This window comes from Leptonotus elevatus, chromosome 18 (genome assembly GCF_054856555.1).
Source record: "Leptonotus elevatus isolate MCC_2025b chromosome 18, RoL_Lele_1.0, whole genome shotgun sequence".
Lineage (NCBI taxonomy): Eukaryota > Metazoa > Chordata > Actinopteri > Syngnathiformes > Syngnathidae > Leptonotus > Leptonotus elevatus.
Window position 1 is genome coordinate 10,803,406 of NC_141256.1, and position 24,535 is coordinate 10,827,940.

At 40.0% G+C, this 24,535-nt stretch overlaps 4 protein-coding genes across 4 annotated transcripts; 2 read left to right on the plus strand and 2 right to left on the minus strand.

The window, feature by feature from the left end:
* Positions 1-1,607: 1,607 nt before the first annotated feature.
* On the plus strand, positions 1,608-13,176 carry agbl5 (AGBL carboxypeptidase 5). Its single transcript, XM_086060685.1, has 16 exons — positions 1,608-2,087; positions 2,649-2,929; positions 3,292-3,463; positions 3,536-3,702; positions 4,587-4,764; positions 4,880-5,058; positions 5,180-5,723; positions 6,250-6,419; positions 6,498-6,633; positions 6,717-6,934; positions 7,975-8,174; positions 8,306-8,485; positions 10,101-10,210; positions 10,291-10,343; positions 10,996-11,099; positions 11,262-13,176. Exons 2-16 carry the CDS (start codon positions 2,718-2,720, stop codon positions 11,339-11,341), a joined length of 2,703 nt encoding a protein of 900 aa, XP_085916811.1. The 5' UTR covers positions 1,608-2,087; positions 2,649-2,717; the 3' UTR covers positions 11,342-13,176.
* Positions 13,177-13,429: 253 nt separating this feature from the next.
* On the minus strand, positions 13,430-14,320 carry ost4 (oligosaccharyltransferase complex subunit 4 (non-catalytic)). The gene is made up of 3 exons (XM_086060688.1): positions 14,284-14,320; positions 13,783-13,919; positions 13,430-13,539 (listed from the first exon to the last, which is right to left on the minus strand). Exon 2 carries the CDS (start codon positions 13,916-13,918, stop codon positions 13,805-13,807), a length of 114 nt encoding a protein of 37 aa, XP_085916814.1. The 5' UTR covers position 13,919; positions 14,284-14,320; the 3' UTR covers positions 13,430-13,539; positions 13,783-13,804.
* Positions 14,321-14,702: 382 nt separating this feature from the next.
* Positions 14,703-19,473, plus strand: c18h1orf198 (chromosome 18 C1orf198 homolog). The gene is made up of 6 exons (XM_086060687.1): positions 14,703-15,047; positions 16,176-16,226; positions 16,368-16,484; positions 17,496-17,663; positions 17,820-18,158; positions 18,636-19,473. The coding sequence occupies exons 1-6, from the start codon at positions 14,742-14,744 to the stop codon at positions 18,690-18,692; spliced, it is 1,038 nt and encodes a 345-aa protein (XP_085916813.1). The 5' UTR covers positions 14,703-14,741; the 3' UTR covers positions 18,693-19,473.
* Positions 19,474-20,259: 786 nt separating this feature from the next.
* Positions 20,260-23,826, minus strand: selenol (selenoprotein L). Its single transcript, XM_086060686.1, has 9 exons — positions 23,609-23,826; positions 23,306-23,384; positions 23,146-23,199; positions 22,809-22,854; positions 22,602-22,732; positions 22,245-22,359; positions 21,552-21,674; positions 20,999-21,136; positions 20,260-20,553 (listed from the first exon to the last, which is right to left on the minus strand). The coding sequence occupies exons 1-9, from the start codon at positions 23,712-23,714 to the stop codon at positions 20,287-20,289; spliced, it is 1,059 nt and encodes a 352-aa protein (XP_085916812.1). The 5' UTR covers positions 23,715-23,826; the 3' UTR covers positions 20,260-20,286.
* Between the last annotated feature and the right edge of the window lie 709 nt (positions 23,827-24,535).

Sequence of the window (24,535 nt, forward strand, 5' to 3'; positions counted from 1 at the left end):
CTTCACACAGTGCAACGTTTACACGTATGGCTCGTAAACGTCACTAAACGTGGCCACATCAGAGGAAACTGTCACGCTCGTTAACAACAGACTAGAATATCGATGACCCCCACCCTAGCTAGATCCTGACATGAAAAACTTCCCCTGACAAAAGGTGAGCAGTGAGCACATGAATAGTAAATAGTGAATATCCCAAATTTATCAAAACATACGAACTCAAATTTTAAACATTTTAAAAAGACAACGTAAAATAATCAACATTGCGCCACAGTCATACACACAAACATGCATAACGGGTTAGAACTTTAAAGTATTTGGCGGCGTATTGTTTAAACAGAATCACACGAACGCTTTATTGCTGACTTGAGAAGTTCTCATATTTCCATGATGTCATGAACGCAACACACATCCGCGCTTTGATAAAAACAGGAGCTCTGTGAAAAATGGAAAACTGTAATAGAACACGCCCCCTTACGTCACACGCCTGGTAAATACATGGAATAAACGATACTTGTTGCCTTCTTTTTTACCACCCAAATTGAACTGTGTGAAAACAAGATGATAGAGATAAATTGCTTCAAAGGAAATTGCTTCAAAGGAAAATTGAGCACCGACTGTAATTTACATTTTAACTGGTAATTGAGTCCAAAACAGATGTGTAAATTCAGACACATGTATTCAACCTGATCATTGAGTGACTGGTTAACTCAGGAGATAAGAATACATGAAATGCCTTAACCTTGGTCATGGTAAAACAAAGTAAGCAAACTAACATTTAAAAATTTGCATAACTGCAAAAACAAAAGAACATTACCGAAAGTAAACGCCACACACTGTACATATTTTAAATAACTAAAAAATATATATACAAATTGTCAGAAAACACAACCAATCCACCACTAAACCACTATCTCACTATCAGCTTTCTTTCTTTACATGATCTATGGTGTTTCTCTTTCTTTTCTTTTTTTGCATTAATCCCAAATTGGTTTCACTTTGTTGTCAGTGTATTTGACAACTGTGGTTAACTGTACCAAACTTATTGACGGCCAATATCAATTTTTACTCGACTGACAGTAAACTAATTAAGGAAGGGGAGTGATTTATACATTCTGCGTTCAAAAGGAAATGTCTGACACACATGAAAGGGTTGTAAGGGGATGGCTGACTGCCTAATGTGAAATGTGAAAACTCAGTCTTGTGGCGAGTAAAGAGATATGTTGTCTTCGTCTCCTCATCATTCATAATCACATCTCCACATAGCAATGTATAAGTTGCTATAGCATGCATTTGAGTACGTCAGTTCTGCAGTTCTAATTTTTTATGTGAAAAGTTTCTCAAACTTGACTTGTGCCTATTTCTAGATGAGTTTGCAGTAACACTCGTACCGCAAAATCCCGCGATATAGCAAAAAAGAAAAAGAAAAGTGCAATACAGCGAGACAGCAAAAAGAAAACCGTGACATGGCGAGGGAACGACTGTAGTTTTAAAAATGTTTTATGAGGGGGAAAAATACATGTATATGAGAAAAGCCCAATTTTATTATATTACGTGATAATAACAAAAATACATAAGATAATTGAATGCAGCACGCAGCCAGTCGTGATATTTTCAGGAGTTCCTTGAACGCATCAGACATAGCGACCAACTGAAGAGTTAAAAGGACGAATATCGATCGAAGGCATAATAAATAAGGTCGACATTTAATCATGCTGCGTGCAGAATACGTTCGAGCTAATATCCAGCAAAGATGTGAAAAAGGCACGCCGTGAATCTGGACCGAAGCGATCGTCTTTTCTTCCTAGTAACGACCGCTAGCTCTGTAGCTAAATTGTCCCTTGTAGCTTAGTAACGTCAAGGTGGCGTTTAGGAACCAAACAACGTGAACGTTGCATCCATGTAAATACTCGGACTGGATGGAAATCACACCCTCTTGTTCTCCTGCCTGACGCATGTGGCAGCGCGAGGGGCTTTAAATCCCCATCCCCGATGCCCGAGCCTGTTTTGTGGGTCAGCTGTTCGTCGTGGTGGCGGCGCTGGGACCGAACCTGAGCCATTATTGTGTCCTCTCGGACAAACATGAGCTGGTTAGTTGGAAACAATCACACTTGTCACGTTTTCATACATTTTTGTCATAGTGTTAAATAACTGAGTTAAATGTATCGTTTGGTCTTTGTCATAGTTTCCTACGCCTGCCTCTGGGTGTCGCTGTTATCTGTTTATATTGTTACACCCACACATTGATTCAAAGTATGAGCAAATGGCAATTTCAAAAATCCTGTTAGCTGCCTCTGGGTGTCGCTGTTATCTGTTTATATTGTTACACCCACACATTGATTCAAAGTATGAGCAAATGGCAATTTCAAAAATCCTGTTAGAAATATATATTATAAGTTTGTAATTGTGAAAGTTAGTTTGAAATGGAAAAAAATATAACAGTCCAAATAAAATCATCAAAATATGAGAATGATGTTGGAAAAAGCCTACAATTGTACCCCCCCCCCCCAAATACATTCAAAAAAAATATTTTGAGAATAATGCTGAAGTGTTAAAAATAAAATTTTGAGAGTGAAGTTGGAATGTATTTTTTTGTAATGTAAGTATTCTTCCTAGAACATCCATTCACTTTCCATTTTCTGTATCTTTAGGGGTAACATAGGGTTTATCAGGGTTTGTGGCGTGTGAAAGCCTACGAAGAGGAAAGTGCCCTGTCGGCCATGGAGGTTCGCTTTGGCAACATCCTGTTCAGCTCCAAGTTCGACTCGGGCAACCTGGCCCGTGTGGAGAAGGTGCACAAGGGCACGCCGATTCCCTTTAATGATGGTCCTCTTACCGGGGGGGGCACATCCGCCTCCAATATTCCCGACTACGAGTTCAACGTTTGGACGCAGCCCGACTGCGCCGGCACAGAACATGAGAACGGCAACAGGTGACTAGATGAATAAAGTTACATGGTAAATTAATAACAGGAAAATGTGATGAAGTTACCAAAAAAAAGATGTAATATTTCAAAATGTAAATGTAAGTTGTATATATTTTTAGTTGTTATTTTGTTATTACAAATAAATAAATTTCAATCCCCAAAACATTTATTTTCAGGAAAAAGTCTCAATATTTTCTGTAAAAAGTCAAAATATTATCTACAATTTATCTGAATAAAGTTATGATGCTAATAAAAGTAATTTGTTGGTAAAAAGTTGTCATTTTAAGAGAGAAAAATAAATCATAATAGATCATTGTGAAAGACGGCTGCTATATTTGTTCAATACATTTTTTTTGTGTATGTTTGAGGTCGTGGTTTCACTTCAGCGTGCATGGCGTGGCGCCTGGAAGGCTGCTAAAGTTCAACGTGATGAACATGAACAACCAGAGGAAGCTTTACAGTCAAGGCATGGCGCCTCTTGTTCGGACTTTCCCCGGGAAGGACAAGTGGGAGAGGGTCCGAGACAGACCCGTCATTGAGGTACCAAACACGGCTACCAAATAGTCACATTATTGATATTGCTAACTCAGTTTTGCTCTTCTCGTTCCTCAGATTGTTCGCAGCCAGTTCATCCTGTCCTTCACTCACCGTCTGGTGGAGGTTCGAGGAGCCACCACCTTCTTCTCCTTCTGCTTCCCTTTCTCGTACGCCGAGTGCCAGGAGATGCTGCAGCGTTTGGACGACAGCCACCGCGACTCAGCACAGCTCGGTCCCGCCAGGTAAGCACATCAAACTCAGGAAATGTAAAAAAGATTTTTACTGAAAAATAAATAAGTAATAGAGAAATAGATTGTACAATTCAGAAATAGTTGCTGTTGTTTTTCAAGAGAAGTTATAATAATAATAAATATATCTTGGGATGGGATGGGCGGGATTCATAGTTTTTCCTTAAAAAAAAAAGTAAGTTTTTGTAATATTTTGTGGGTGAAACAATCACATCACAATTTAAATAATTATTTAAAAAAAAATAATAATAAAGTAAATAGAAAATAATAGCAACAGAAGTGCATCTACTTTTATTAAATTAAAGTATTAATATTTTTTCTATTACAAGTCAAAATGCCCCCCCCAAAAAAAAAATTTGATGTAGTTCTTAAAAAGAAAACTGGTTTTCCTTAAAAAAAAAAAAGAAAGAAAAAAAGTCAGTTTTGTTTTTGTAATACTTTTGAGAGAGAAAAAAATATTTAATTAAAAAAAAAAGTTGTAATATTTTGTAGGGGAAAAGTAATATTTTGAGGGTTTTTTTCCACATTAAAGTTGTTGTTTTTTTAAATGTCTTTTTTATAAGAAAAAGAAAATGCTGGTAGTATATATATATAGTATATTAGAAATGTTGGATTTAAAAAGTCCTGTAAAAAGTTATATTTTTTCATATTTGTGAGCAATACAAGTCAATTTTACAAAAAAAAAGTAAAATGATAAGAATTAAGATGAGATTTTTTTTCTGTTTAAAAAATTTTACACATTCATTTTTGTATATTTTGTGAAGAAAGTCATAGTTTCTGAAACGTTTTCAAAGATGTAAGTTTAGGAAAAATGTCTGAAATGTTTCGAGATAAGAAAAACGGTCCTGATGTCCCGCGTGTGTGTGTGTGTGTGTCAGCCCCCCAGGCGAGGTGTACTACCAGCGTGAGCTGCTGTGCCGCTCTCTTGACGGCAACCGTGTGGACCTCCTCACTGTGACCAACTGCAGCGGCATGCGGGACGAGCGCGAGCCCCGGCTACCGCACCTCTTCCCCAGCGCCGACACGCCTCGACCTCACTGCTTTGACAACAAAAAGGTGCAAATATTTAGGGGTGCCAAATGTCCGGGCCAAGGACCGTTTGCGGCCTCCATCGCACCCCCCTCGCAGCACTCGCATATTTGTCGTGACTTTTGAATATGTCTGTTATTAGGTGTTCTTCCTAAGTAGCCGTGTGCACCCCGGAGAGACGCCATCTTCGTTTGTCTTCAACGGCTTCCTGGATTTCATCCTACGGAAAGATGATCCGCGAGCTCACACGCTCAGAAACATGTTCGTCTTTAAGCTCATCCCCATGCTCAACCCGGATGGCGTCATGCGAGGCCACTACAGGTCAGGAGAATGAACCAAACTTAAGTGCACGGCAACATCCTGCCATGGATTGTAGTTTTATGATGGCATTGATCGTGTGAACGTGATTTAATCAAAGTCAATTGTGTTGCTTTTAATGTAGGACCGACTCTCGGGGCATGAACCTGAACAGGCATTACATGAATCCCAGCCCCGAGCTGCACCCGTCCATCCACGCCGCCAAAGCACTGCTGCTCTACCACCACTTGCACAACCGCACCATACACAACAACAAGCAACCCAGCGCGCCCCCTGCCCAAGCCCCTCCCCTTCACGCCACCGAGGCTGCCGGTCAGCACGAGGTTCCTGCCCTCACCGCCCTGGAAGTCAGCCTGAACCAGCGCAACGCAGGAAAAGAGGCGACTCGCCCGCAGCCGGAGGTTACCATGGCGACGGATGAGAACGGATGGACGGCGAAGGACGACGCCAGCAGCTCTTCGGAGGTCGTCACGACCGCCGCGCCGCCAGACGGAGCTCCGAAGCCACTTAAAGAAGGACCAGCGACACTACTGGAGGCACAAGAAAAGAAGCAGGAATCCATTCCGCCAAAGGAGGGGGGCGTGGCCTATTATGTGGACTTACACGGACACGCCTCCAAGCGGGGCTGTTTCATGTATGGAAACAGTTTACCTGATGAGAGCCAGCAGGTAAATAAAAAATTTTACCAGGTCATTTATTATTCACTCATTCACTGCCATTGACAGCTATAAACGTAAAAAATTCATTTGAACTATTTCTATTCAAGAGAATGAAAACCTAGAATTTTTTTTATTGTACATTTAGAACAGATATAACATTTGTGATTAATCGTGAGTTAGCTATTGAAGTCAAGCGATTAATTAATATTAAAAATGGTAATCACCTGACGCGATTTAAAAAAACAAAAGAAAATATTATCAAAAATTAGGGGCATCAGGCGATTAAAATTTGTGATCGTAATTAATCGCATGACTTCAGTAGTTAACTCACGATTAATCACAAATGTTATATCTGTTCTAAATGTTTTCATACACTAGCTGACAAAAGTGGGGGAAAAAAATGTTAAACTAATAGAAATAGTTCAAATGAATTTTTGACGTCTATAGCCGTCATTGGCAGTGAATGAGTTAATAGACACGCAGGCCAATAACCGATATTTGGAGCCAAGTGTTGTGGTCCTTCCTGTGTAAACAGGTGGAGAACGTGCTATACCCGAGGCTGATCGCCATCAACTCGCCACATTTTGATTTCCTGGGTTGCAACTTCTCGGAGAAGAACATGTACGCGCGGGACAAACGCGATGGCCAATCGAAGGAAGGCAGCGGACGGGTCGCCGTTCACAAAGCCATCGGCATTCTGCACAGGTAAAATGCACGGATGACGTCATAATCGTATTTAGACAACATCAAATAAAAATAATTATGTCTCTGATGTTTCGCTAGCTACACGTTAGAGTGCAACTACAACACGGGAAAGGCTCTGAACCCCATCCCAGCGGCGTGCCATGACAACGGGCGGGCCACGCCCCCTCTGATGCCAACGTTCCCAATCAAGTACACGCCGGAAATCTTCGAACAGGTACAATAGGTGGCGCTCACGTAGCATTAGCAAGTGAACAACTCTTATTGAAGTCGATTTGAAAACACGGTCTCCTCCGCCAGGTGGGGCGTGCCGTGGCCATTTCGGCGCTTGACATGGCCGAGTGCAACCCGTGGCCGCGTCTGGTACTGTCGGAGCACAACTGCCTGGGCAACCTGCGGGCATGGGTCCTCAAGCACGTCCGCAGCACCAAGTCCCAGAGCGTCCACATCAGTGCCCACCCGCCGAACAACAAGGCACACGTCCACGGAAAGGCGTCGCCACCCAAGACTTTCCCCAAGTGAGTTTTTTTGCACACGCACGTAACATGGCTGTGTTTGTAAACATTTACTCATTTCTTATAGTTTTATGTATTTACATTTTTTCATGTTTATGTATGTATGTTTAACAAATAAATTCTAATAGTCTAGTGTAGACCAATGCACGTCAGTTTAGCTTAATGCTAACATTAATTGTGAATTCCATAGACAGGCTAATTGAAAATAGCATTGACGTTATGGTAATGATTAACCTTCAAGTCAGACGTAAAGCAGCAACACACATCATACAACAGTACTCACAGGTCTATGGACTAACTTTTTTTTTGTTTTTACTAGGAGCACAGTGGCCCCAACCTGATATTTGTCAGGGGTGCAAGCAGAAAATTTAGGGGCGCACACTGTGAATCGACTTATGTTTATGTTTTCACATTTCCACTCATTTTTACGATATTACTGATTAAACTCATTCACTGCCATTGACGGCTATAGACGTCAAAGATTCATTTGAACTATTTCTATTAGTTTTCCACTTTTTCCACTTTTGTTAACAAGAGTATTAAAACAATGAAACATTTTATTCACCTGACACGATAAAAAAAAAAAAAGAATTGTAAAAAATGTTGGCCGTCAGGCGATTAAAATTTTAATTGTAGTTAATCGCATGACTTCACTAGTTAACTCACGATTAATCACAAATTTGATATCTGTTCTAAATGTACAATAAAAAAATGTAGGTTTTCACATTCTTGTTAACAAAAGTGAAAAAAAAAAAATTAATAATAGAAATAGTTTTTTGGGGGACGTCTATAGCCATCAATAGCAGTGAATGAGTTAAGTGTAGAGCACGAGTTTGTCAGCAACCACAAATAATTGAGAATAATAAAAAATAATAATAATCTGCTAATCTACTTGTCACATTTGAGGGAAAAAAAACAATGATTGCTTAAAATTCCATGTTATACCACGGGAACGTTTTATAGTCAATTGGGAGTTACTCTGAACACAGCCGCAGTTTTGTACACACTTTTAAAACCCGTATGTGTGGGCGATGGCGTGGCAGCGATCTGAGCGGCCCGCCGCCCGAGGGGTCCTTCGGACGGGTGCGCTGCAACAGCCCGAGCAGCAACAGCATGACGCCCTCCCCCAAGACGCCCAACTCGCCGAGCTTCACCTTTACGTGCCCCCCGCCGCGGGCGCACCCGCAGAACCACAGCAGCGGTGGCGGCGGGCGAGGCCCCAAGTCCGCCGGGCCCGCAAAAGGTAAGCTGCTGTTTTCCTGTCTCGCGATTGACGAAGTGCACGGCCCCCAGCATGCATCCCCTCCACCCCACCCCTTCCCCCCCTCCATTCCACTTCCGCATGTTTGTCAGCAGGTGTGTCTGTCTCCGTAGACACCAAAACTGCGGAGAAGAGACGCCCGCCTCCTCACCACCGCGCCGTCCTGCGTCCCCCCGGCAACAGCCACGCACCCGCACACCCCCCTCCTCCGTCACCCTCACCCCCCCGTTCCTCCTCCTCGTCTTCGGCGTCATCGGTGTGCGCGGCGACGGCGGTCTCTTCAAGCATGGCAGGTGTGTACTCCCTCCGGTCCCTGAGCCTGTCTGCACTCCTGCCCCCCCTGCAGGCGCTCCCCCGGCCCGGGCTGACCTGCAAGCTCGGCCCGCGCCTCCCGCAGGGGTCACCGCCTGCCAACAACTCGCCCGCTAGGAAAACCAAGGACTAAATTATTTGAGTCAATTATGAATCATTTGGCTGTTGTGTGTGCGTTTAACGGTCTCTTTGTTCCCTTCGTCATTGGTGCTAACGACCATATTAGTAGAAAACCATCTACTAGCAGCTAACTAAGGACCACTACTTGAAAATGCAAATACGAAATACAACCTTTAATGAATGAAGCACGAGATAATGTTGCAGTTTACTTAACAGATGTTCAGTGTTTATTTTTGTGCAGTGGGACATATAAAATTAAATATTTCAAAGAGTGTGAAAAGTTGAATCAATATTTTCTTGGCTGAAATTTAGTATAAAATAACACTAATCCTCAAATATTGCATAAAGCAGAATAAAAATGAAAATTCCCTTCAGGGAATAAATGTAGATTTATAAATGAGATTAGTTGTATAAGGAAGGATTGTTGTTAATATATAATTTTAACAGACATTTCGACAATTTAAACTTTTTTTTTTTTTTTAGTAATTGGTGGATTTACTACTTACGTCTCAAGATTTTCTTTCAAATGGGAAGTGCTGCATAGTATACATAATTTTAGTAGTAGTATCTTTGTTTACCTTATTGAGCTACGTGAGCTATTGTGACTGAATTGTGAACATTTTTGCCAATTGTGAATTTTTTTTTATTCTACTTGATTAATTCTGGACGTTTTTGCTGTCTTTTTTTCCACTACTGTTACTGTCTAAAAATAAACTTTTTGTTTGTTTGGCCGTTCGGTTCAAGTGGCAACACAAGATTATAATGTTAAAAATAATGGTTGGACATGTTTCATATCATGGAAACAAGGCGCTTTTATTCATGATAAGTACTTGTATGTATTTTGTGGCTTCTTTTGTGTCAATGTTGTTATCTTAGCATACATGCTAAATTAGCTTGTAGTCTACTTGTCTACAAGATGTGTGATTGTTTGGGAAAGCAGCTATGTAAATTGCACCATCAATGCTCAAAGATTAATGTTAGAAGTTACGTTTATGCTAAATGTTGGGTTTTATTTGGAATCTCATATTTTGCATTAAATCGTATACATTTAGATACCTTTTTGCTTTGTCTTAGCGTTTAGCTTTGATAACACCAAGGTAAAATTGTAATGGTGTTTTCCATCTTAGCGTATGTTGTTGATGTGTAGCATATTGAATTGGTTAAAAACATAAGACAAAAGTGGGGCCCTTTCCATTTTTGTTGCCCACAGTTAGAAGTACATAGACGCGGGGCCCGTCATAGTACAGGCGTTCTAAGCTTCTCATTACATTTTCCAAATCGCTACTTGGACGAAACACTTTTTAACATAACAAAACAGTTATGTGCCTTTTCCTCTTTGTGGTGCTAATCGTCACTAGCGGACGACTCAAATGTTCATTTGTGCTGCTCTTAAATAAAATAAAGATCACAAGTTCGCGAAGCATCTTTCTGACTCGCGCTTTGTTGGTTTTTTGACTTTCCGTGTGTGCTGAGCAGGTGTGGGCTGTGCAGACTTATCGGAGGCCTGGTCCAAACCAGCTTTACCCACCCGTACCGGACGAAGCGGAAGAGGAAACCGAAACGCCGGCCACCGCGTCACCGCAGTGGTCAGCCTCCATTGTATCCATTCATGTAAATCGTTTGGTTTTTGATGGGAGTTTTTATTTTTGTCTCTTGTCTGTCACAGACTGCAAAAGACTGTGGGCCTGAGCACATCCTGGCCTCGGTCAAAATTAGCAAGTGAGTCACAAAATGTGGTTTTGTTTTCTTAACCCATTCACTGCCATTGACGACTATAGACGTCAAAAATTCATGTGAACTATTTGTATTTAACAATTTTTTCATTTCATTTTTTATGAAAACCTATATTTTTTGTACATTAATAAGAGATATAAAATTATCATGCGAATAATTACGATTAAACGCCAGTTTATTTTATTTTTTTAATTAGGCCCGTCAGGCGATTAATTTTGTGTTGTTGTAATTCATTACATGGCACAATTAATCACAAATTTTATATCTGTATAAGTTACAATAATTTTTTTTCTAGGTTTTCATACTCTTGTTAGCAAAAGTGGATTTTTTTTAAACTAATGGAAATAGTTAAAATGAATTGTTGGCGTCTATAGCCGTCAATGGCAGTGAATGAGTTCATTACACTACTCTACTAGTTTTGGATATTGGGTGAAATTTCAGCATGAACCTATAAATGCTTTAGAACCTTTTCAGGTGAACTTGATTTAACCTTTGCTTTTTTCTTGTTCTCTAACGAGCTTAATGGCAAAATTCACAAATTTGTTACACCTTCTACTGATTAAAATGCTGGGAAAAATGGAGGCTAACTTCGCAATCCATGTCAGACCATTGTTGACTTTTGACGTCATCCGCGCAGGTGCGAGATGCAGCCACATGTAGTCGTACGCAACAGGAAGGCGGGGTCGTCCGACAGTGCCGGAGCGCGTCTTGGTAAAAGCCGCCCAAACGGAATCATTCAAGGTAACGTCGTGATCCATAAGCTAATGCTTTGATAACATGATGGCCATTGGTGGAAAGTACAGTCATCGACCACTTTATTGCAGATGAGCGTGACTTTTTCCTTACACACCTGGTAGCTGTGTTCCCATTTCTTAGTAACTGTTATTTTGTTGTGCCCTGCAGTAGCTGATGACGAGCGAAGTAAGCAAAAGACGAGCAAATCCCTCAAGAGGACCACGGGCCGAGGCCGTGTTGTGAAATAGCGCACTGTGTGCCGACATCTGGGAAATGCATATTTCCTCAACAATCCATGGGTTGACTGAATAGCCTCATCAGAAAAATTATAATAATAATCCAAACTTTAAAACCGAGAGCCGATTCATCTGTTCCTAATGAAGTGGCCAGGCAGTGTTGTACATATCCATATTGAGTGAAATCGTGTTGTTGTCAGGTGCAAGTGCCTTCACCACAGTATGTATAAACAAGTGGAGATTATCTTCAATTAATATCACATTTCTACATCTTCACAAAACACTATACTGTGACACCCTCGCGTACAAATACACTGGTACCTTGAGTTACGAGTGCCCCGAGTTGTGAGCTTTTCAAGTTACGAGTAATACATCGCTAAGTCGATTTTCTTTTTTTGCTGTGTATTGCGAGTGAGCTTCAGCTAAGCTGCTGCTCGAATGGAAAGGAAAAAAATGCACTATGTTAGAATGCCCTCACATTTGGGCAAGGAGAGCCACACTTTCAACATTTTTAAGTTAGTTTATTTTTAGGACTGGCCAATTTAATCGGTCGATATTAGCTTGTTCAAAATCAGTAAAAGTCAGCTGATTTTTTTTTAAAACATGTTAACTCATTCAGTGCCATTGACGTCAACAATTAATTTGAACTATTTCTATTAGTTTAACATTTTATTAGTTTAACATTTTTTCCCCACTTTTGTTAACTAGAGTATGAAAACCTAGAAAAAAATTATTGGACATTTAGAACAGATATAACATTTGTGATTAATCGTGAGTTAACTATTGAAGCCATGCGATTGAATACAATAAAAAAATAAAAAATAATCGCCTGACGCTCCTAATTTTTAATAATCTTTTCTTAAAAAAAAAAAGATTATTAAAAACAAAATGTCTAGGTTTTCATACTCTCGTTAACAAAAGTGGGGAAAAAATGTTAAACTAATAGAAATAGTTCAAATGATATTTTTACGCTTATAGGCGTCAATGGCAGTGAATGAGTTAAAGATATTTACATTCTAACCCAACACCCCTACAAAAAGCAAAAAATATGCTGTTTCGTCACCTTTTCTCTGTTGTAAAGTTAAATACTAAAAAACAGGCAAATGTTCTGCTAGTAATTTATATCTTTAGTGTTGCGTTATGAGACAAAAAAAAGAAATGGATATTTTTATATTCATTATGTAGTTTAATTGGACGAATATACGGTTATCTGAATTTTTTTCCTGTCAAATATCAGAATCTGCCACTTAATGAGAACGCGCGCAAGGAGCAGCTGTAGGCCACTGCTCTCACCCAGATGCTCACATGCAGACTAAGTTGGGCCAACCCGACTCGCTAGACCACGCCCCTTCAAAGCACACTTCTAACACAAATACTACAGTACAGTAATTACCTTTTATAAAATAAATACAAATGGTTTAGTTTGTCTAATATGTATCAAAACACGTTTTCCTTGGGGACTGGAACGGATTAATGACATTTCAATTCATTTCAACTGAGTTACGAGCTTGGTCAAACTCATAAGTCAAGATATCGCCGTGCACACATTTAACTAACGAGCACCTTGTTAACGAACCTCATCCTGTAAGATGTTGCCTATAAGAAGAATTCACTTTGATGCTGCTCCTTATTACACATTGGATGTTGTATAGAAGATTGTGTTTTCATAAATTCCGATGTAATCCGTTCAACTAACACCGCCGAAAATTTCAAAAATAAGTTTTAGATGTTTGCTTGAAATTTGTTCTCTTGTGATTAAGTGTAATGAAGACACATGTCACATGTAATGTCTTCTCTGTGGACCAATAAGTGTGAAATAATATGCTATAAAAGTATTTTGTCACCATCATGTGTATGTGGTTATTTTACTGTGACTGCATTTTACACTAAACGCACAATAGTCATCGAATTTTAATTAAATGGTCTGAAAAGTATTTACAGGTACTAAAACATTTATCTAAATTGATAGTGACAAGAATAATTAAAAGATCTCGCACTACGTAGCACATAATTAACCTTGAGGTTTTCAGTTTTTCCAAAAGTATGTGCCTTGCTTGGCTCAATATTTGTGAAATGCTGTGCAAAACATGATTACAGATAAAAGATTATTTGCATGTTTTATTGAAAAAAAGTAACTACTGCACAATCCTTAGTAAATCATTTGGGGGGAATGTTTTGGTTTCCTCTGAGGTGGTGGTGTTAATTCCCATCTGTGAAAAAAAAACAATTTGTGCCATTACAACTGAGTGTTTTCATTCACAGAGCACCACACTGATTTGGAAACAAAAATAAACTGACAATGACATATTCCTATAACAAACTGACATCAATATAATCTGACTTGGCAACATTTTGGTGTAACCCAGCTCTCCTGTGCATCAATGTCACCAACCTTTTCCTATGTCCTTCCTACCATGACGTATAATGTCGATGGCTGCTGAGATTGCACTCACCTGCCCAGGGTGCGACCGGGTTTTAGTCCTGCTTCTTGGGGTTGTTGACGGCCACGTAGTGGTAGAGCACCACCAGCAGGAAGAGGGACACGCCAAGCATGTTGGCGAAGATGGCCAACTGCACGTCTGTCACCATTCTGTCGAGGAAAAACAATAGGATCACAGACGGCACATTTGATATAAAGCATGGAACAAGAAACACAACTTTTTAACTTATAAGGAGAAGGACGACTGGATAAACGAAGAATGGAAGGAACAAGGATCGTATAAACTAGGATGTGGATATAATATGAACCTGTGCCGCTTTTGACAACCACAACGTATGTAAAGGGGGAAAAACAACTTTGAAAGTGTTAATGCGAAATGCTCGAAAGTGTTCGTTAAGTAAGCTAGTAACATCTATCCAAAGCAGCAGTAATTAAACAAGCAAGGTAACAACACACTGACCAAATAAATAAATAATAGATAGGAGTGAGTTTGTTGAGTAATGCGACTACTTACGTTATCTCTTTAATTGGTTATTTTTTAAAAATGTGATCGTTTTATGGCGAGCTTAGAGAAGACGACCGCTTCAATCTCTTCCGGTTTAAGCGGAAAGACACGTCGCGTTATTCCGGCCAAATGTTACGTTCAATGAACCTCGTAACTATCATACACCAAATGACAAATTGATGTTATACAATTCGTTTCGTTGTACAGTATCCATGAGGTCCAAGCAACATCTCGTAAGACGAAAACTAGTGGGGCACACGAACACCAAACTGGGTGTTAGTTACGTTTTTACACCGTTTTGTTTTAGTGCCTAACCATTAGCATTGTGCCTAGCCATGAGCACGTTGCCCCAAAAAAAAAATCAAGAAATAAAATTGGAATTCACATGAAGTCATTGAAACATCCACACCCGCCCACTCAGTGACGTTATCCTTCCCACAACAATAAACAGCTGGAAGACATTCAAGATGGCCGCCGCGTCGGTCGCGGGGTTCGAGGCCCACACCATGGATGACAAGAAATTACAATACTTCTCGTCCATCAACTCTATGGCCAAGAAAATCATGCAGGAGCGGGAGAAAATAAAAAACGACCACGGCTCGACGTGGGACAAAATGTCGCCGCAAGAGCAGGACAACGCCATCGACAACTGGATGATGGACCCGCACATCCGAGCCCGATATGCGATGCACCGGGTGGACCGGGAGGAAGTTGTCTGCTACCCCAAGCTCCTCATACAGACCGGGCAGAAGATCGTGCATTTTGGAGAAGAGGTGCCTAGAAAATATCAACGTGGGAATTAAGAACAAGAAATAAACAGTTTAGGCCATGCTAGCTCCATTGCTAACCTTTAGCCATGCGACAGTGGAAAATGCTTGTAGTTTCTGCCTTGGACTGGCTTTGTTTAAAATCACTCTTAGCCACTAATAGTTCACTATATACTGTAGTGAGTTTGTAAGTTTGCAATGCTTTTCGAGAATTGTAGAGAGCATAAATTATTCCTGTTTTCTAGTGGCATCACGTACCGCCATATTGGAGGCCGACGTGTTTGTTTTCAGCCAACAAAAACATACTGATCGGTTATCTAAAATTACCAAGTTGATATGACAATAAGTGTTTTGTTTTTATGGATTTTGTGCAATGTATTTAAATTATAAGTAATGTGTTCGGGTATATTAGCAGCACCCAAGTAGTTGCAAAACTAGTTTTCATTTGATTTATAAGTGAACTACTGTATACAAAATATTTTAGGGTTGCAACTAATTTTAATAAAAAAAGAAAAATGGTTCATTTAACCAAACTGGGTCTCTGAACAATTTAGACATGATCAAAAATAAATAACAAATAATCGCACCTCTAATCGTTAGTAGGATTTGGCATCAAAGTTTAATTTATGTTAATTTAGCTCCCACATTTTTTTTTGCCCCAGATGTTGTTGTTTTTTAACTCACAAATAGGCTACCATATTTCAGGTTCATGACATGTCTGTGAAATGTAATTCTGAAGTGATGCCAAGCGGAAGGAAAATATGTCACCCAGCCTCAGTCATGTATTTTTCAAAGTATACTGTGAAGACATAGGTTGGCAAGCTAAGCTTAAGACAAACTGACTTTTTTTTTTTTTAAACCACGGGTGCACCCCGACACGTGTTGAATGCAGAGAAAGTAGCAGTGCTCAAAAAGTCAGTACACAATTAGATATCCTGGGGATTAATCAAAGTACCAGGGAGATGAGGATCGGGTGTAAATGTTTATTCCCTACTTATTCTATCAGACTATTTCGGTTCACAAATAGTCACCGGGGAGTGAACTATTCTGAACAAAGCCATCGTCAGCCTCTTCGTAGTCCAGACTTAATTAAATAACGTGTGCATTAAAATGACATAACTTTTTTGTGTACAGGATATTACATGGCAAGATGAGCATTCAGCCCCCTTCTCATGGGAAACCAAGGTAAACATGATATTTAATTACTGTAAAATGAGGATTACATTATTGTACAATAATTTATACTCTCCATAAAACTAAAGATATGACGGGATGGGGACAATTACCCTTTGGACACGTTCTTTAAGCCTTATCGTCGTATTTCAGAGCCAACTGGAATTCAGCTTGACACCAGGCCCCGACCAGGGCATTCCCGTCTCTCAAGGAGACACCAAAGCCGCAAAGACCCCTCACTCCACTCAAAAGAGTGCAACCGGAGCCAAGGTACTGAATGGTTTTTGCATCAAGTATATTTCTCTGGTTTTCCTACATAATCAACGCAAATGACAGCATTCTTTTCAAGATATCATCAGCCTTTGGAGGAAAATGGAGGTGTTTTTCAACAAAACCGTAAAAAAACAAAAACAAAAAAAAAACTAATTTACTGCCATTGACGGCTATAGACGTCAAAAATTCATTTGAACGATTTCTATTAGTTTGAACTTTTTTTTCCCCACTTTTGTTAACAAGAGTATGAAAACCTAGAAGAAAATGATTGTACATTTAGAACAGATATAAAATTTGTGATTCACTAGTTAACTCACGATTAAGTCATGCGATTGATTACAATAAAAAAAATAATCGCCTGACGCCCCTAATTTTTAATAATATTTTCTTAAAAAAATATATAAATTAATTAAAAACAAAATTTCTAGGTTTTCATACTCTTGTTAACAAAAATGGGGAAATAATGTTTAACTAATAGAAATAGTTAAAATTATTTTTTTACGTTTATAGCCGTCAATGGCAGTGAATGAATTAAAAAAAGAAAAGAAAAAAGATTATTTAAAATTTGGGCGTCAAGCAATTAAAATTTGTAATCGTAATTAATCGCATGACTTCACTAGTTAACTCACGTTTAATCACACATTTTATATCTATTCTAAATTTACAATAATTTATTTTCTAGGTTTTCATCCTCTTGTTAACAAAAGTGGGGAAAAAAAGTTAAACTAATAGAAATAGTTCAAATAATTTTTTGACGTTCATAGCAGTCAATGGCAGTGAATGAGTTAATAGGAATTTATTAAATCAGTGTCATCTACTTGCATGCATTCTTCGTCATGCGAAGATGCTGGCCTGCTCCATGTTAGAATTGACAAGAGGGGAGAAAAGGGCAAATAGGAGTTTTTATTCTCTTATAAAGAATTTCTACTATTCAAAAACAAACAAAAAAGGAGGTTGGCGCAAGGTGAAACAGACCGCTGACTCAGTCATATTTTGTGTCTTACCAAGGTGTCTGTGAGCGAGAGCAGGCGTCCCGAGGAGGAGTCTGCTTTCTGGAAGATTAGCGCCGAGCGTTCGCGACTGGAAGGCGAGCAAGCCGACTTCCAGTCACTGACGCCCAGTCAGATCAAGTCCCTGGAGAAAGGAGAGAAGTCGCTGCCCTCGTACCTGCGCCAGGTGAGACACTGCACAAGCTGGGGGAGAGGGGGGGTTCTGTGAAAAAACGAGGGGAACAAAATCTGCCAGTTGAAATGTTCCATAACCATTTTTAGGTTAAATTTGTTTTTTTAAATTAATCCAGCAATTATTACAGCAGTGTGTGTTTTTCCACAGGAAACATCTTTCCCCGCCAAAGAACCGGAACTGGACCCCCACCCTCTGGCACTATCCAGGCCGGCCAAGCAACGGGCGCCCAAACCTCCCGCGCCGCAACCTCCCGTCATAGCACCCCCAGTTCCCGCCGCCATCTCTATTTCGCCAAGCCCCGTGCCTCCGCTCAGCGTCTCGTCGTCGGTGGCGGGTTGGGAGCGGTCGCAGAGCACTCTGCCGGTTGTCAGCTACACCGTGGATGAGGTCTTCCCCACTCCTAGCCCCCTTATCAAGAGCCCCACACCCCCCAGCAACAAGGAAAGAGAAGATGTCGCCTCGCCTAGCAGTCCTGTCTACTCCCAGGTGAGGTTGAATGCATACTGTTTCGATAAGGAACCAAGTAACATTAGCTCTCTTACCTCTAATGTTAGCTTCAATTTTAGCTTCCGACATTGCCGCCAATGTTAGCTTCTCAAGTTACCTTAAACCTCCGTTTGTTAGCTACAAGGTTTACTTCCACTGCTAGCTTCTGAAGACAAACTTTTTCCGACATTAGCTCCAACGTTAGCTTCCAAAATTGCTTTGAATGTTAAGTTCGTTTGCTTCCAACAGTATCGCTAACTTAAGTGTTTAATGTTATCTCCAGATTTCTCTTTTAACGTTAGCTTTAGCGTTAGCTTCAGAAGTTAGCTTTCAATGTTAGCTTTTAAAGGCAGTTTCAGTGTGTCTTCTAACGTTATTTTGTCACCATACTTTGTCCGGCTTCAAACATAGAAGACCAAGTGAAATCTTTCCAAAAAAATGTTAATCATCTGAATGACTAATGTCCTGTCCTTGCAGTACAACGCCGGCAACAATGTCCTGAGGACAGGATTCGACTTCCTGGACAACTGGTAAACCCGGCAGTGAAGATGGGGCCCACTGGATGACGTCATCGCCACTTCACCAACAACATTCTCATCATCCAATCACATGCCCCAATTTTGCCCTTTTTTTGGTTTGTTGTTTTGAACACTTCGCGCTTAACACTGCCTGTCCTCTTGACTCCTTTTCCGAACTTTTGTCCTGCCAATTCCATCAGCATCTATTTGCATGATTGGTGTTAGCGAGCGCCATTTTCACAGTCATTAGCGAGTTTTCTCTTGGAAGTGCAACAACTGAAGCTTTTGTTTAGGAGTTAGCTAACTAGTACAATAATTGCTTATCGCTAGTGCATGTGAAAATGCCGTAAAGCCTTTGCGGTTTGTTAGCTAGATGCTAACTGCTTTCTCTAATCTATTGAGAGCCAATTTCTTTCTTATGAACAAATGTTGAAAATCTTACCGCATTTTCTTTCCACTTGGGGGGCCAAAATATTATAGTTTAGCAAACGTAGTCATGGCAACAGCATAGTAAACAACCTTATGGCTTTTCCGTTGCTATTTATAGCCCACATTTATCTTGGGATGAGTGTTTCAGGTACTTTTGTAGCCATGTGTCGACCAATCACACGCGAGTTAGCACCGCGTTGCATCATCTGAGTGATATACAAGGCGGTGTTGTGACTTGTTCTAAATGCCACTTAGAGAACTATTTTACTGATATTAATGCACTGGTTTGCAGGACTACCATGCATGTGTGCTCGCCTTGTATTCTGTGATTTTGAAGTCGCACATTAAAATAAAGGAAAGTGAGGAAATAGTGTGTTTTTACTGTCAAAGTTGCTCACAGACAACGCCCACCCATGATTCAAGGATTTTTGGGACGTTCTTAAAAAAAAATCTTTACCCATAACAGGACGCACGACAGTCTCAAGGACCCATGTCCAAAATTGAACAGTAAGTCAGCCATACTGTTTTGAAGCATCCATTTTGAAAAAAAAAATTTAAGTAGCAAAACAAGCTATTTGAATAACAATACCCAGTTAAGTAGCTAGCTAGCTATACCTGGTTGTCCAACCAAGATGAACTGGCTAAATGGAAACTAGCAGCTAGTTACTAGCTGGCTAGCTATATCTACTTGGCTGTCGTGTTTCTCGGCTGAATCTGTGCTCTGACACCATTAAGCCTCCTTAATAGTCACCTTTTTGTAAATAAGTGCACAATAAATGCTAATGTACACGGTCAAAATATTTATTTAAGATTTTCCATTTGAAAATAAAGCTAGAAACTATTACGTTTTATGGTCACACAGTGGCGCCAAATTCAAATAAGATGGGTACCATTTTGCTTGTGAAAATGAAAATTTTAATGTCCTCAATTTTTTACTTTGTCCTCACTAGAAAAACAATTAAGCGCATTTGTAAACAACTATGGTATATTTGTGATAGTGACATTTTTTTCCACTAATAGTGCCACTTTGGCAATGCAGATGTCAACTAGTGCATAGCTTAGCATCACGACAATAGCAACATGTTGTTATCCTATTAGTGTGCTAGTACATGGACCTTACGCTCGATATTAAGGATACGGAATAACACCTCAAATGGCTTTCATAATCATTCATGTTTAATTTACAGCAAGGATCTGACAGCAACGAACGGTCGGCCAGTCCGCGCAGCTTTGCATCGGTCGCACCTCTTCACAGTGTTGTGAGTTGGAGGCGTGACGTCATGGGCGTGCATCGGAGAGCCACTACCGCTAACTTTCTGCGCAACTAGTTCCGTCGAGCCGGATGCTGTCCGCAGGATGTCGCTGAGAGTGGGGCGGTCCATCGGGTACTTGCTGGGGTGGGAAAGGAGGACTTTGTTTGTATCGCTGAGCAGAAAGTCGCCTCCCATCTGGAAAGATATATTTGTTTTTAGCATTTAACATTACCTGGCTTAACAGTACCTAAATGGCTAGCTGTAGTCAAGTGGCTAACAATAGCTAATTGTAGTTTAGGAGATATAGGTCGAACTGGCTAAATGTAGCTGAGTGGCTTACAAATACTTACCTTAATTATAACTTTGGCTTGATGAAAGATAAGAATGCTAACGGAATAACAAACTCTACCTAGCTGGCTAACTGTCAATCTGGCTAACTAAAACCTAGCTAGCTAACTGCTGTAAAACAGGACAACTGTACATAACTGACTAGCTGTGGTTGACTGCGGATAACAATACCTATCTGGCTAAAAGGCATGAACTTGCCTATCAAACTCACCAACTGGCTAACAAAGCTAGCTGGCTAACAGCCACAAGAGTCGGATAAAACCCAAACAAACTTAGCTAGCTTCTTCGGTACCTGGTAGATGTCCTCCAGCATGTGCATGGGGAATTCTGGGAAATCTCTGTTGGCAGCTTGGTACTCGGAATACCGGAGCATGGAGTCAAAGTTCATGACTTTAGCGCAGGATGAGGTCAGCCCAAAGCTTCGGTAGATCTAAGACCAAGAAGACAACTATTAAGCTGGAATTAGGGCTAAGACGCATTATACTAAAATTATTTTTCCACCCCACAAAAGTTAGAATTATTGTCAGCGTCTTTGGCTTGCTTCGTTATAGCCACACGGAAAACTATGTGCCTATGCCTGTTTAGTCACCAGTGTTTTTAAATACCCCTTAGGCGTGTCGTAAAAGTTTGCAACACTGTGATTTTGTAAACTAGATCCTCTCTGTTGGCAGTAATGTTGTTAGAGGACGTAGTGCAGTCGTGATTTTAACTACAGACGGAGATAAACATTTTTTTTTTCAATTATAAACGCTAATAAAATGGATGAAATTGATGACCGTGATCACCCAGCCCTAACTGTAATCAAATTCTGGTAACAACAAGATGATTTGTGATGGCTTGCGAACCTTCCTGTGCGGATCCAGTACTAAGTCCAAGGAGCATTTAGTCTGCTGCAGCCACAAACGAGCCCCCTCCAGTGCGCCAAAAGACACCACCACGACCCGCACAGACCGAGCCTCCAGGGCAGCCTGCAGAACGCAGGAAAACATCAACTCATTCCCTGCCATTGGCGGCTACAGACGTCAAAAATTCATTTGAACTATTTCTATTAGTTTAACATTTTTTTTCCCCACTTTTGTTAACAAGAGTTTGAAAACATAGAATGTTTTTATTGTACATTAAGAGCAGAAATAAAATTTGTGATTAATCGTGAGCTAACTAGTAAAGTCATGCGATTCAATTATGATTAAAATGTTTAATCGCCTGATGCCCCTAATTTTTAATAATCTTTTCTTTTTTTAAATCCCGTCAGGCGATAATTTTTTTAAATTGTAATTAATTGCATGACTTCAATAGTTAACTCACGATTAATCACACATTTTATATCTGTTCTAAATGTACAATATTTTTTTTCTAGGTTTTCATACTCTAGTTAACAAAAGTGGGGGGAAAATGTGGGGGATTTTTTTTTTTAAGTAATAGAAATAGTTCAAATACATTTTTGACGTCTACAGCCGTCAATGGCAGTGAATGAGTTAAAAGCATTTCATATTAATCACGTTTCTTATCATTATTTTGTGATTTCTGGGCTAACTAACCAGGCTGCCCTCCAGCTCGGCCACGTGGTCACGTCACGGCAGTCATCCGAAGTGTCTGATGAGGACCAGCAGAAGCTTCTGACCCGGTGAACGGTATTGATCCAGGGTGACGCTTCTTCAAACGCAACATGAACACATTTAAACTTATTTATGCACACACACACACACACAGTAAGTAAACTAAACTGTAAAGTAAACTAACAGTTAAGTAAACTGGTTAGCAAATACTAGCGAGCAAAGCTAGATTCATAGACAAAATGTACAGTTGTGTACTAAGTTAGCTAATTGAGTTGAATTGTCTAACTGGAGCTAGCCGGCTAACTAATGTAGCGTTAGGATTAAGAGGGGTGCACTAACTTTCCACTGCGTCCATCGGTCAACAAAGTTTCAGGGCTAAAGATGTCCGCCGTTTGCCCTCCTGGCGTCACAGGAGCACACGATGACTGAAGACTTCGGTCCACATGCTCCAGGAAGGCGTCCCAGTCGCGCTGTACAGACGCATGCACACACGCTACGTTCATACAGAAGCAGCGGTACAAAGAGTGTGCATTTTCTGGTACTAACCTGGAACTGGAGGAGCTCCTCCACCTGCTCTCTCACAGCTTCATGGCTGTGAAAAGACAAATCACAAATTATTTGGGATGATTGATTATTTCAATTGGATTGGAACCTCCAAAGTGCAACATGGTTTGGAGTTCAACCAAATAAACAACTTTAAAACGTTTGTTTTGCTTGCGTATTTGTGTTTGGGAAAACAAACCATTATCTACTTCAAAACTGTATGTTAATAAATGTTGTCATGGTGACAATTTAACCTGGTACACACTGAAACAAAGTGGCAAATTAACATAATTACATGTCTGCGACCTTTGATTTGTTTGTTCATTTTTTTTTTACTTACCGATACAACTTCTGCCAGGCGGCCTCAGCTTCGCTCTTCTTTTTCACTCCGATGCTGCCCAACAGCAAGAAAACACACCCTTAATGTACAAAACTTACTTTTTAAATTAGTTTTACTAATTTTATTTTATTTTTTTACCACGACAAAGAATGAAGCTTACCTTTTGTAGAAATCTGCTCCGGCTGCGACCAGGCCCAACAAAGTGGCAATTTTGTATGGGACAAAGTCCTCCATGGAAACTTAAAAAAAAAGAACACAGAAACTTCATTTGTTTGGACGTGTTAGTGGAGAGAAATTAAAATAAACAAAAAATTCCTTTGTTGTGGGTTTCCATGTGTTTCATATTTTCGGTGCTAAATAACATGAATTTCCTCAAATACATTTCAACTGTATGTACGCTGTGCATGTTTATGAATTCGTTATAGCTCCATTAAATGGCCCCAAACCACTTTATTCGTCCTACCCTTCGCATCCTTCTTGGCCTGCTGTAGCAGCATATTGCCCAGGCTGACGAGCTGCTTCAAGGCGGCAGAGAGGTTCTCCTCCTCCGGGATCACGTCTTCCTCCATGACCAGCAGCCTTTTCCTCGAGACTCCAGCAGAGCACTGTACTTTAGTCCGACAGTAAAACACACGCACTTTCAAAACAAACGTGAGGGGCAGGCATTTCCGGCAAATCACGTGACTCCACTCCGTCAGTCCCAGGGCTAACGGCAGGATTTAGTGGCCTCTATAGGTGAGAAGGAAAACTGCATTTACTATCATTTACAAAAATCGTTATATTGTGACCATCATTCTTAGCAGTTGTAAATTATGATGGTTAAGGATTTTTTTAAACAAATATTGAATAAATGTCAGTGTTTCCCAACTTTTTTTTTTGTGAATATTTACTTGGTAGAATTTTTTTTACTGTTTTTATCACAATTTTAAAGTTAAGGGTGAGGCATTTGATTGAAAAACAGCATTTTTATAATACAGTATTTTTGCCTACAAGTAATTAAAATATATGATTGCCACTTTTCAACAAAAACAACATCTCCAAATAGGGTCTCTTACATTGTAAAGCTGTTACAATGTGGTTATTGGGGGTATGGCTTTTATTTTGTATTTGATATTTATATTGTGCAATTTTAAGGATAACGTTTTTATGTTATTTAGAAAAAAAAATAGATCAATAGCTTTGTGGGGTAGTATTTGACATAAATAGCATTATGGAGTTCATCAGTCACTTGACTAAAGGAGAATTTAGGATACAACGTACATTGCAGTAGAAACAAGTATGTAAGGAAATATTGTATATTGTAGCTTCTCTAGCAAGATAAATAATTGTATAATTTATCACAGCCTCCATCACCGACTGAAGGCTAGCAGGAATTGACCAGTGCAGATTA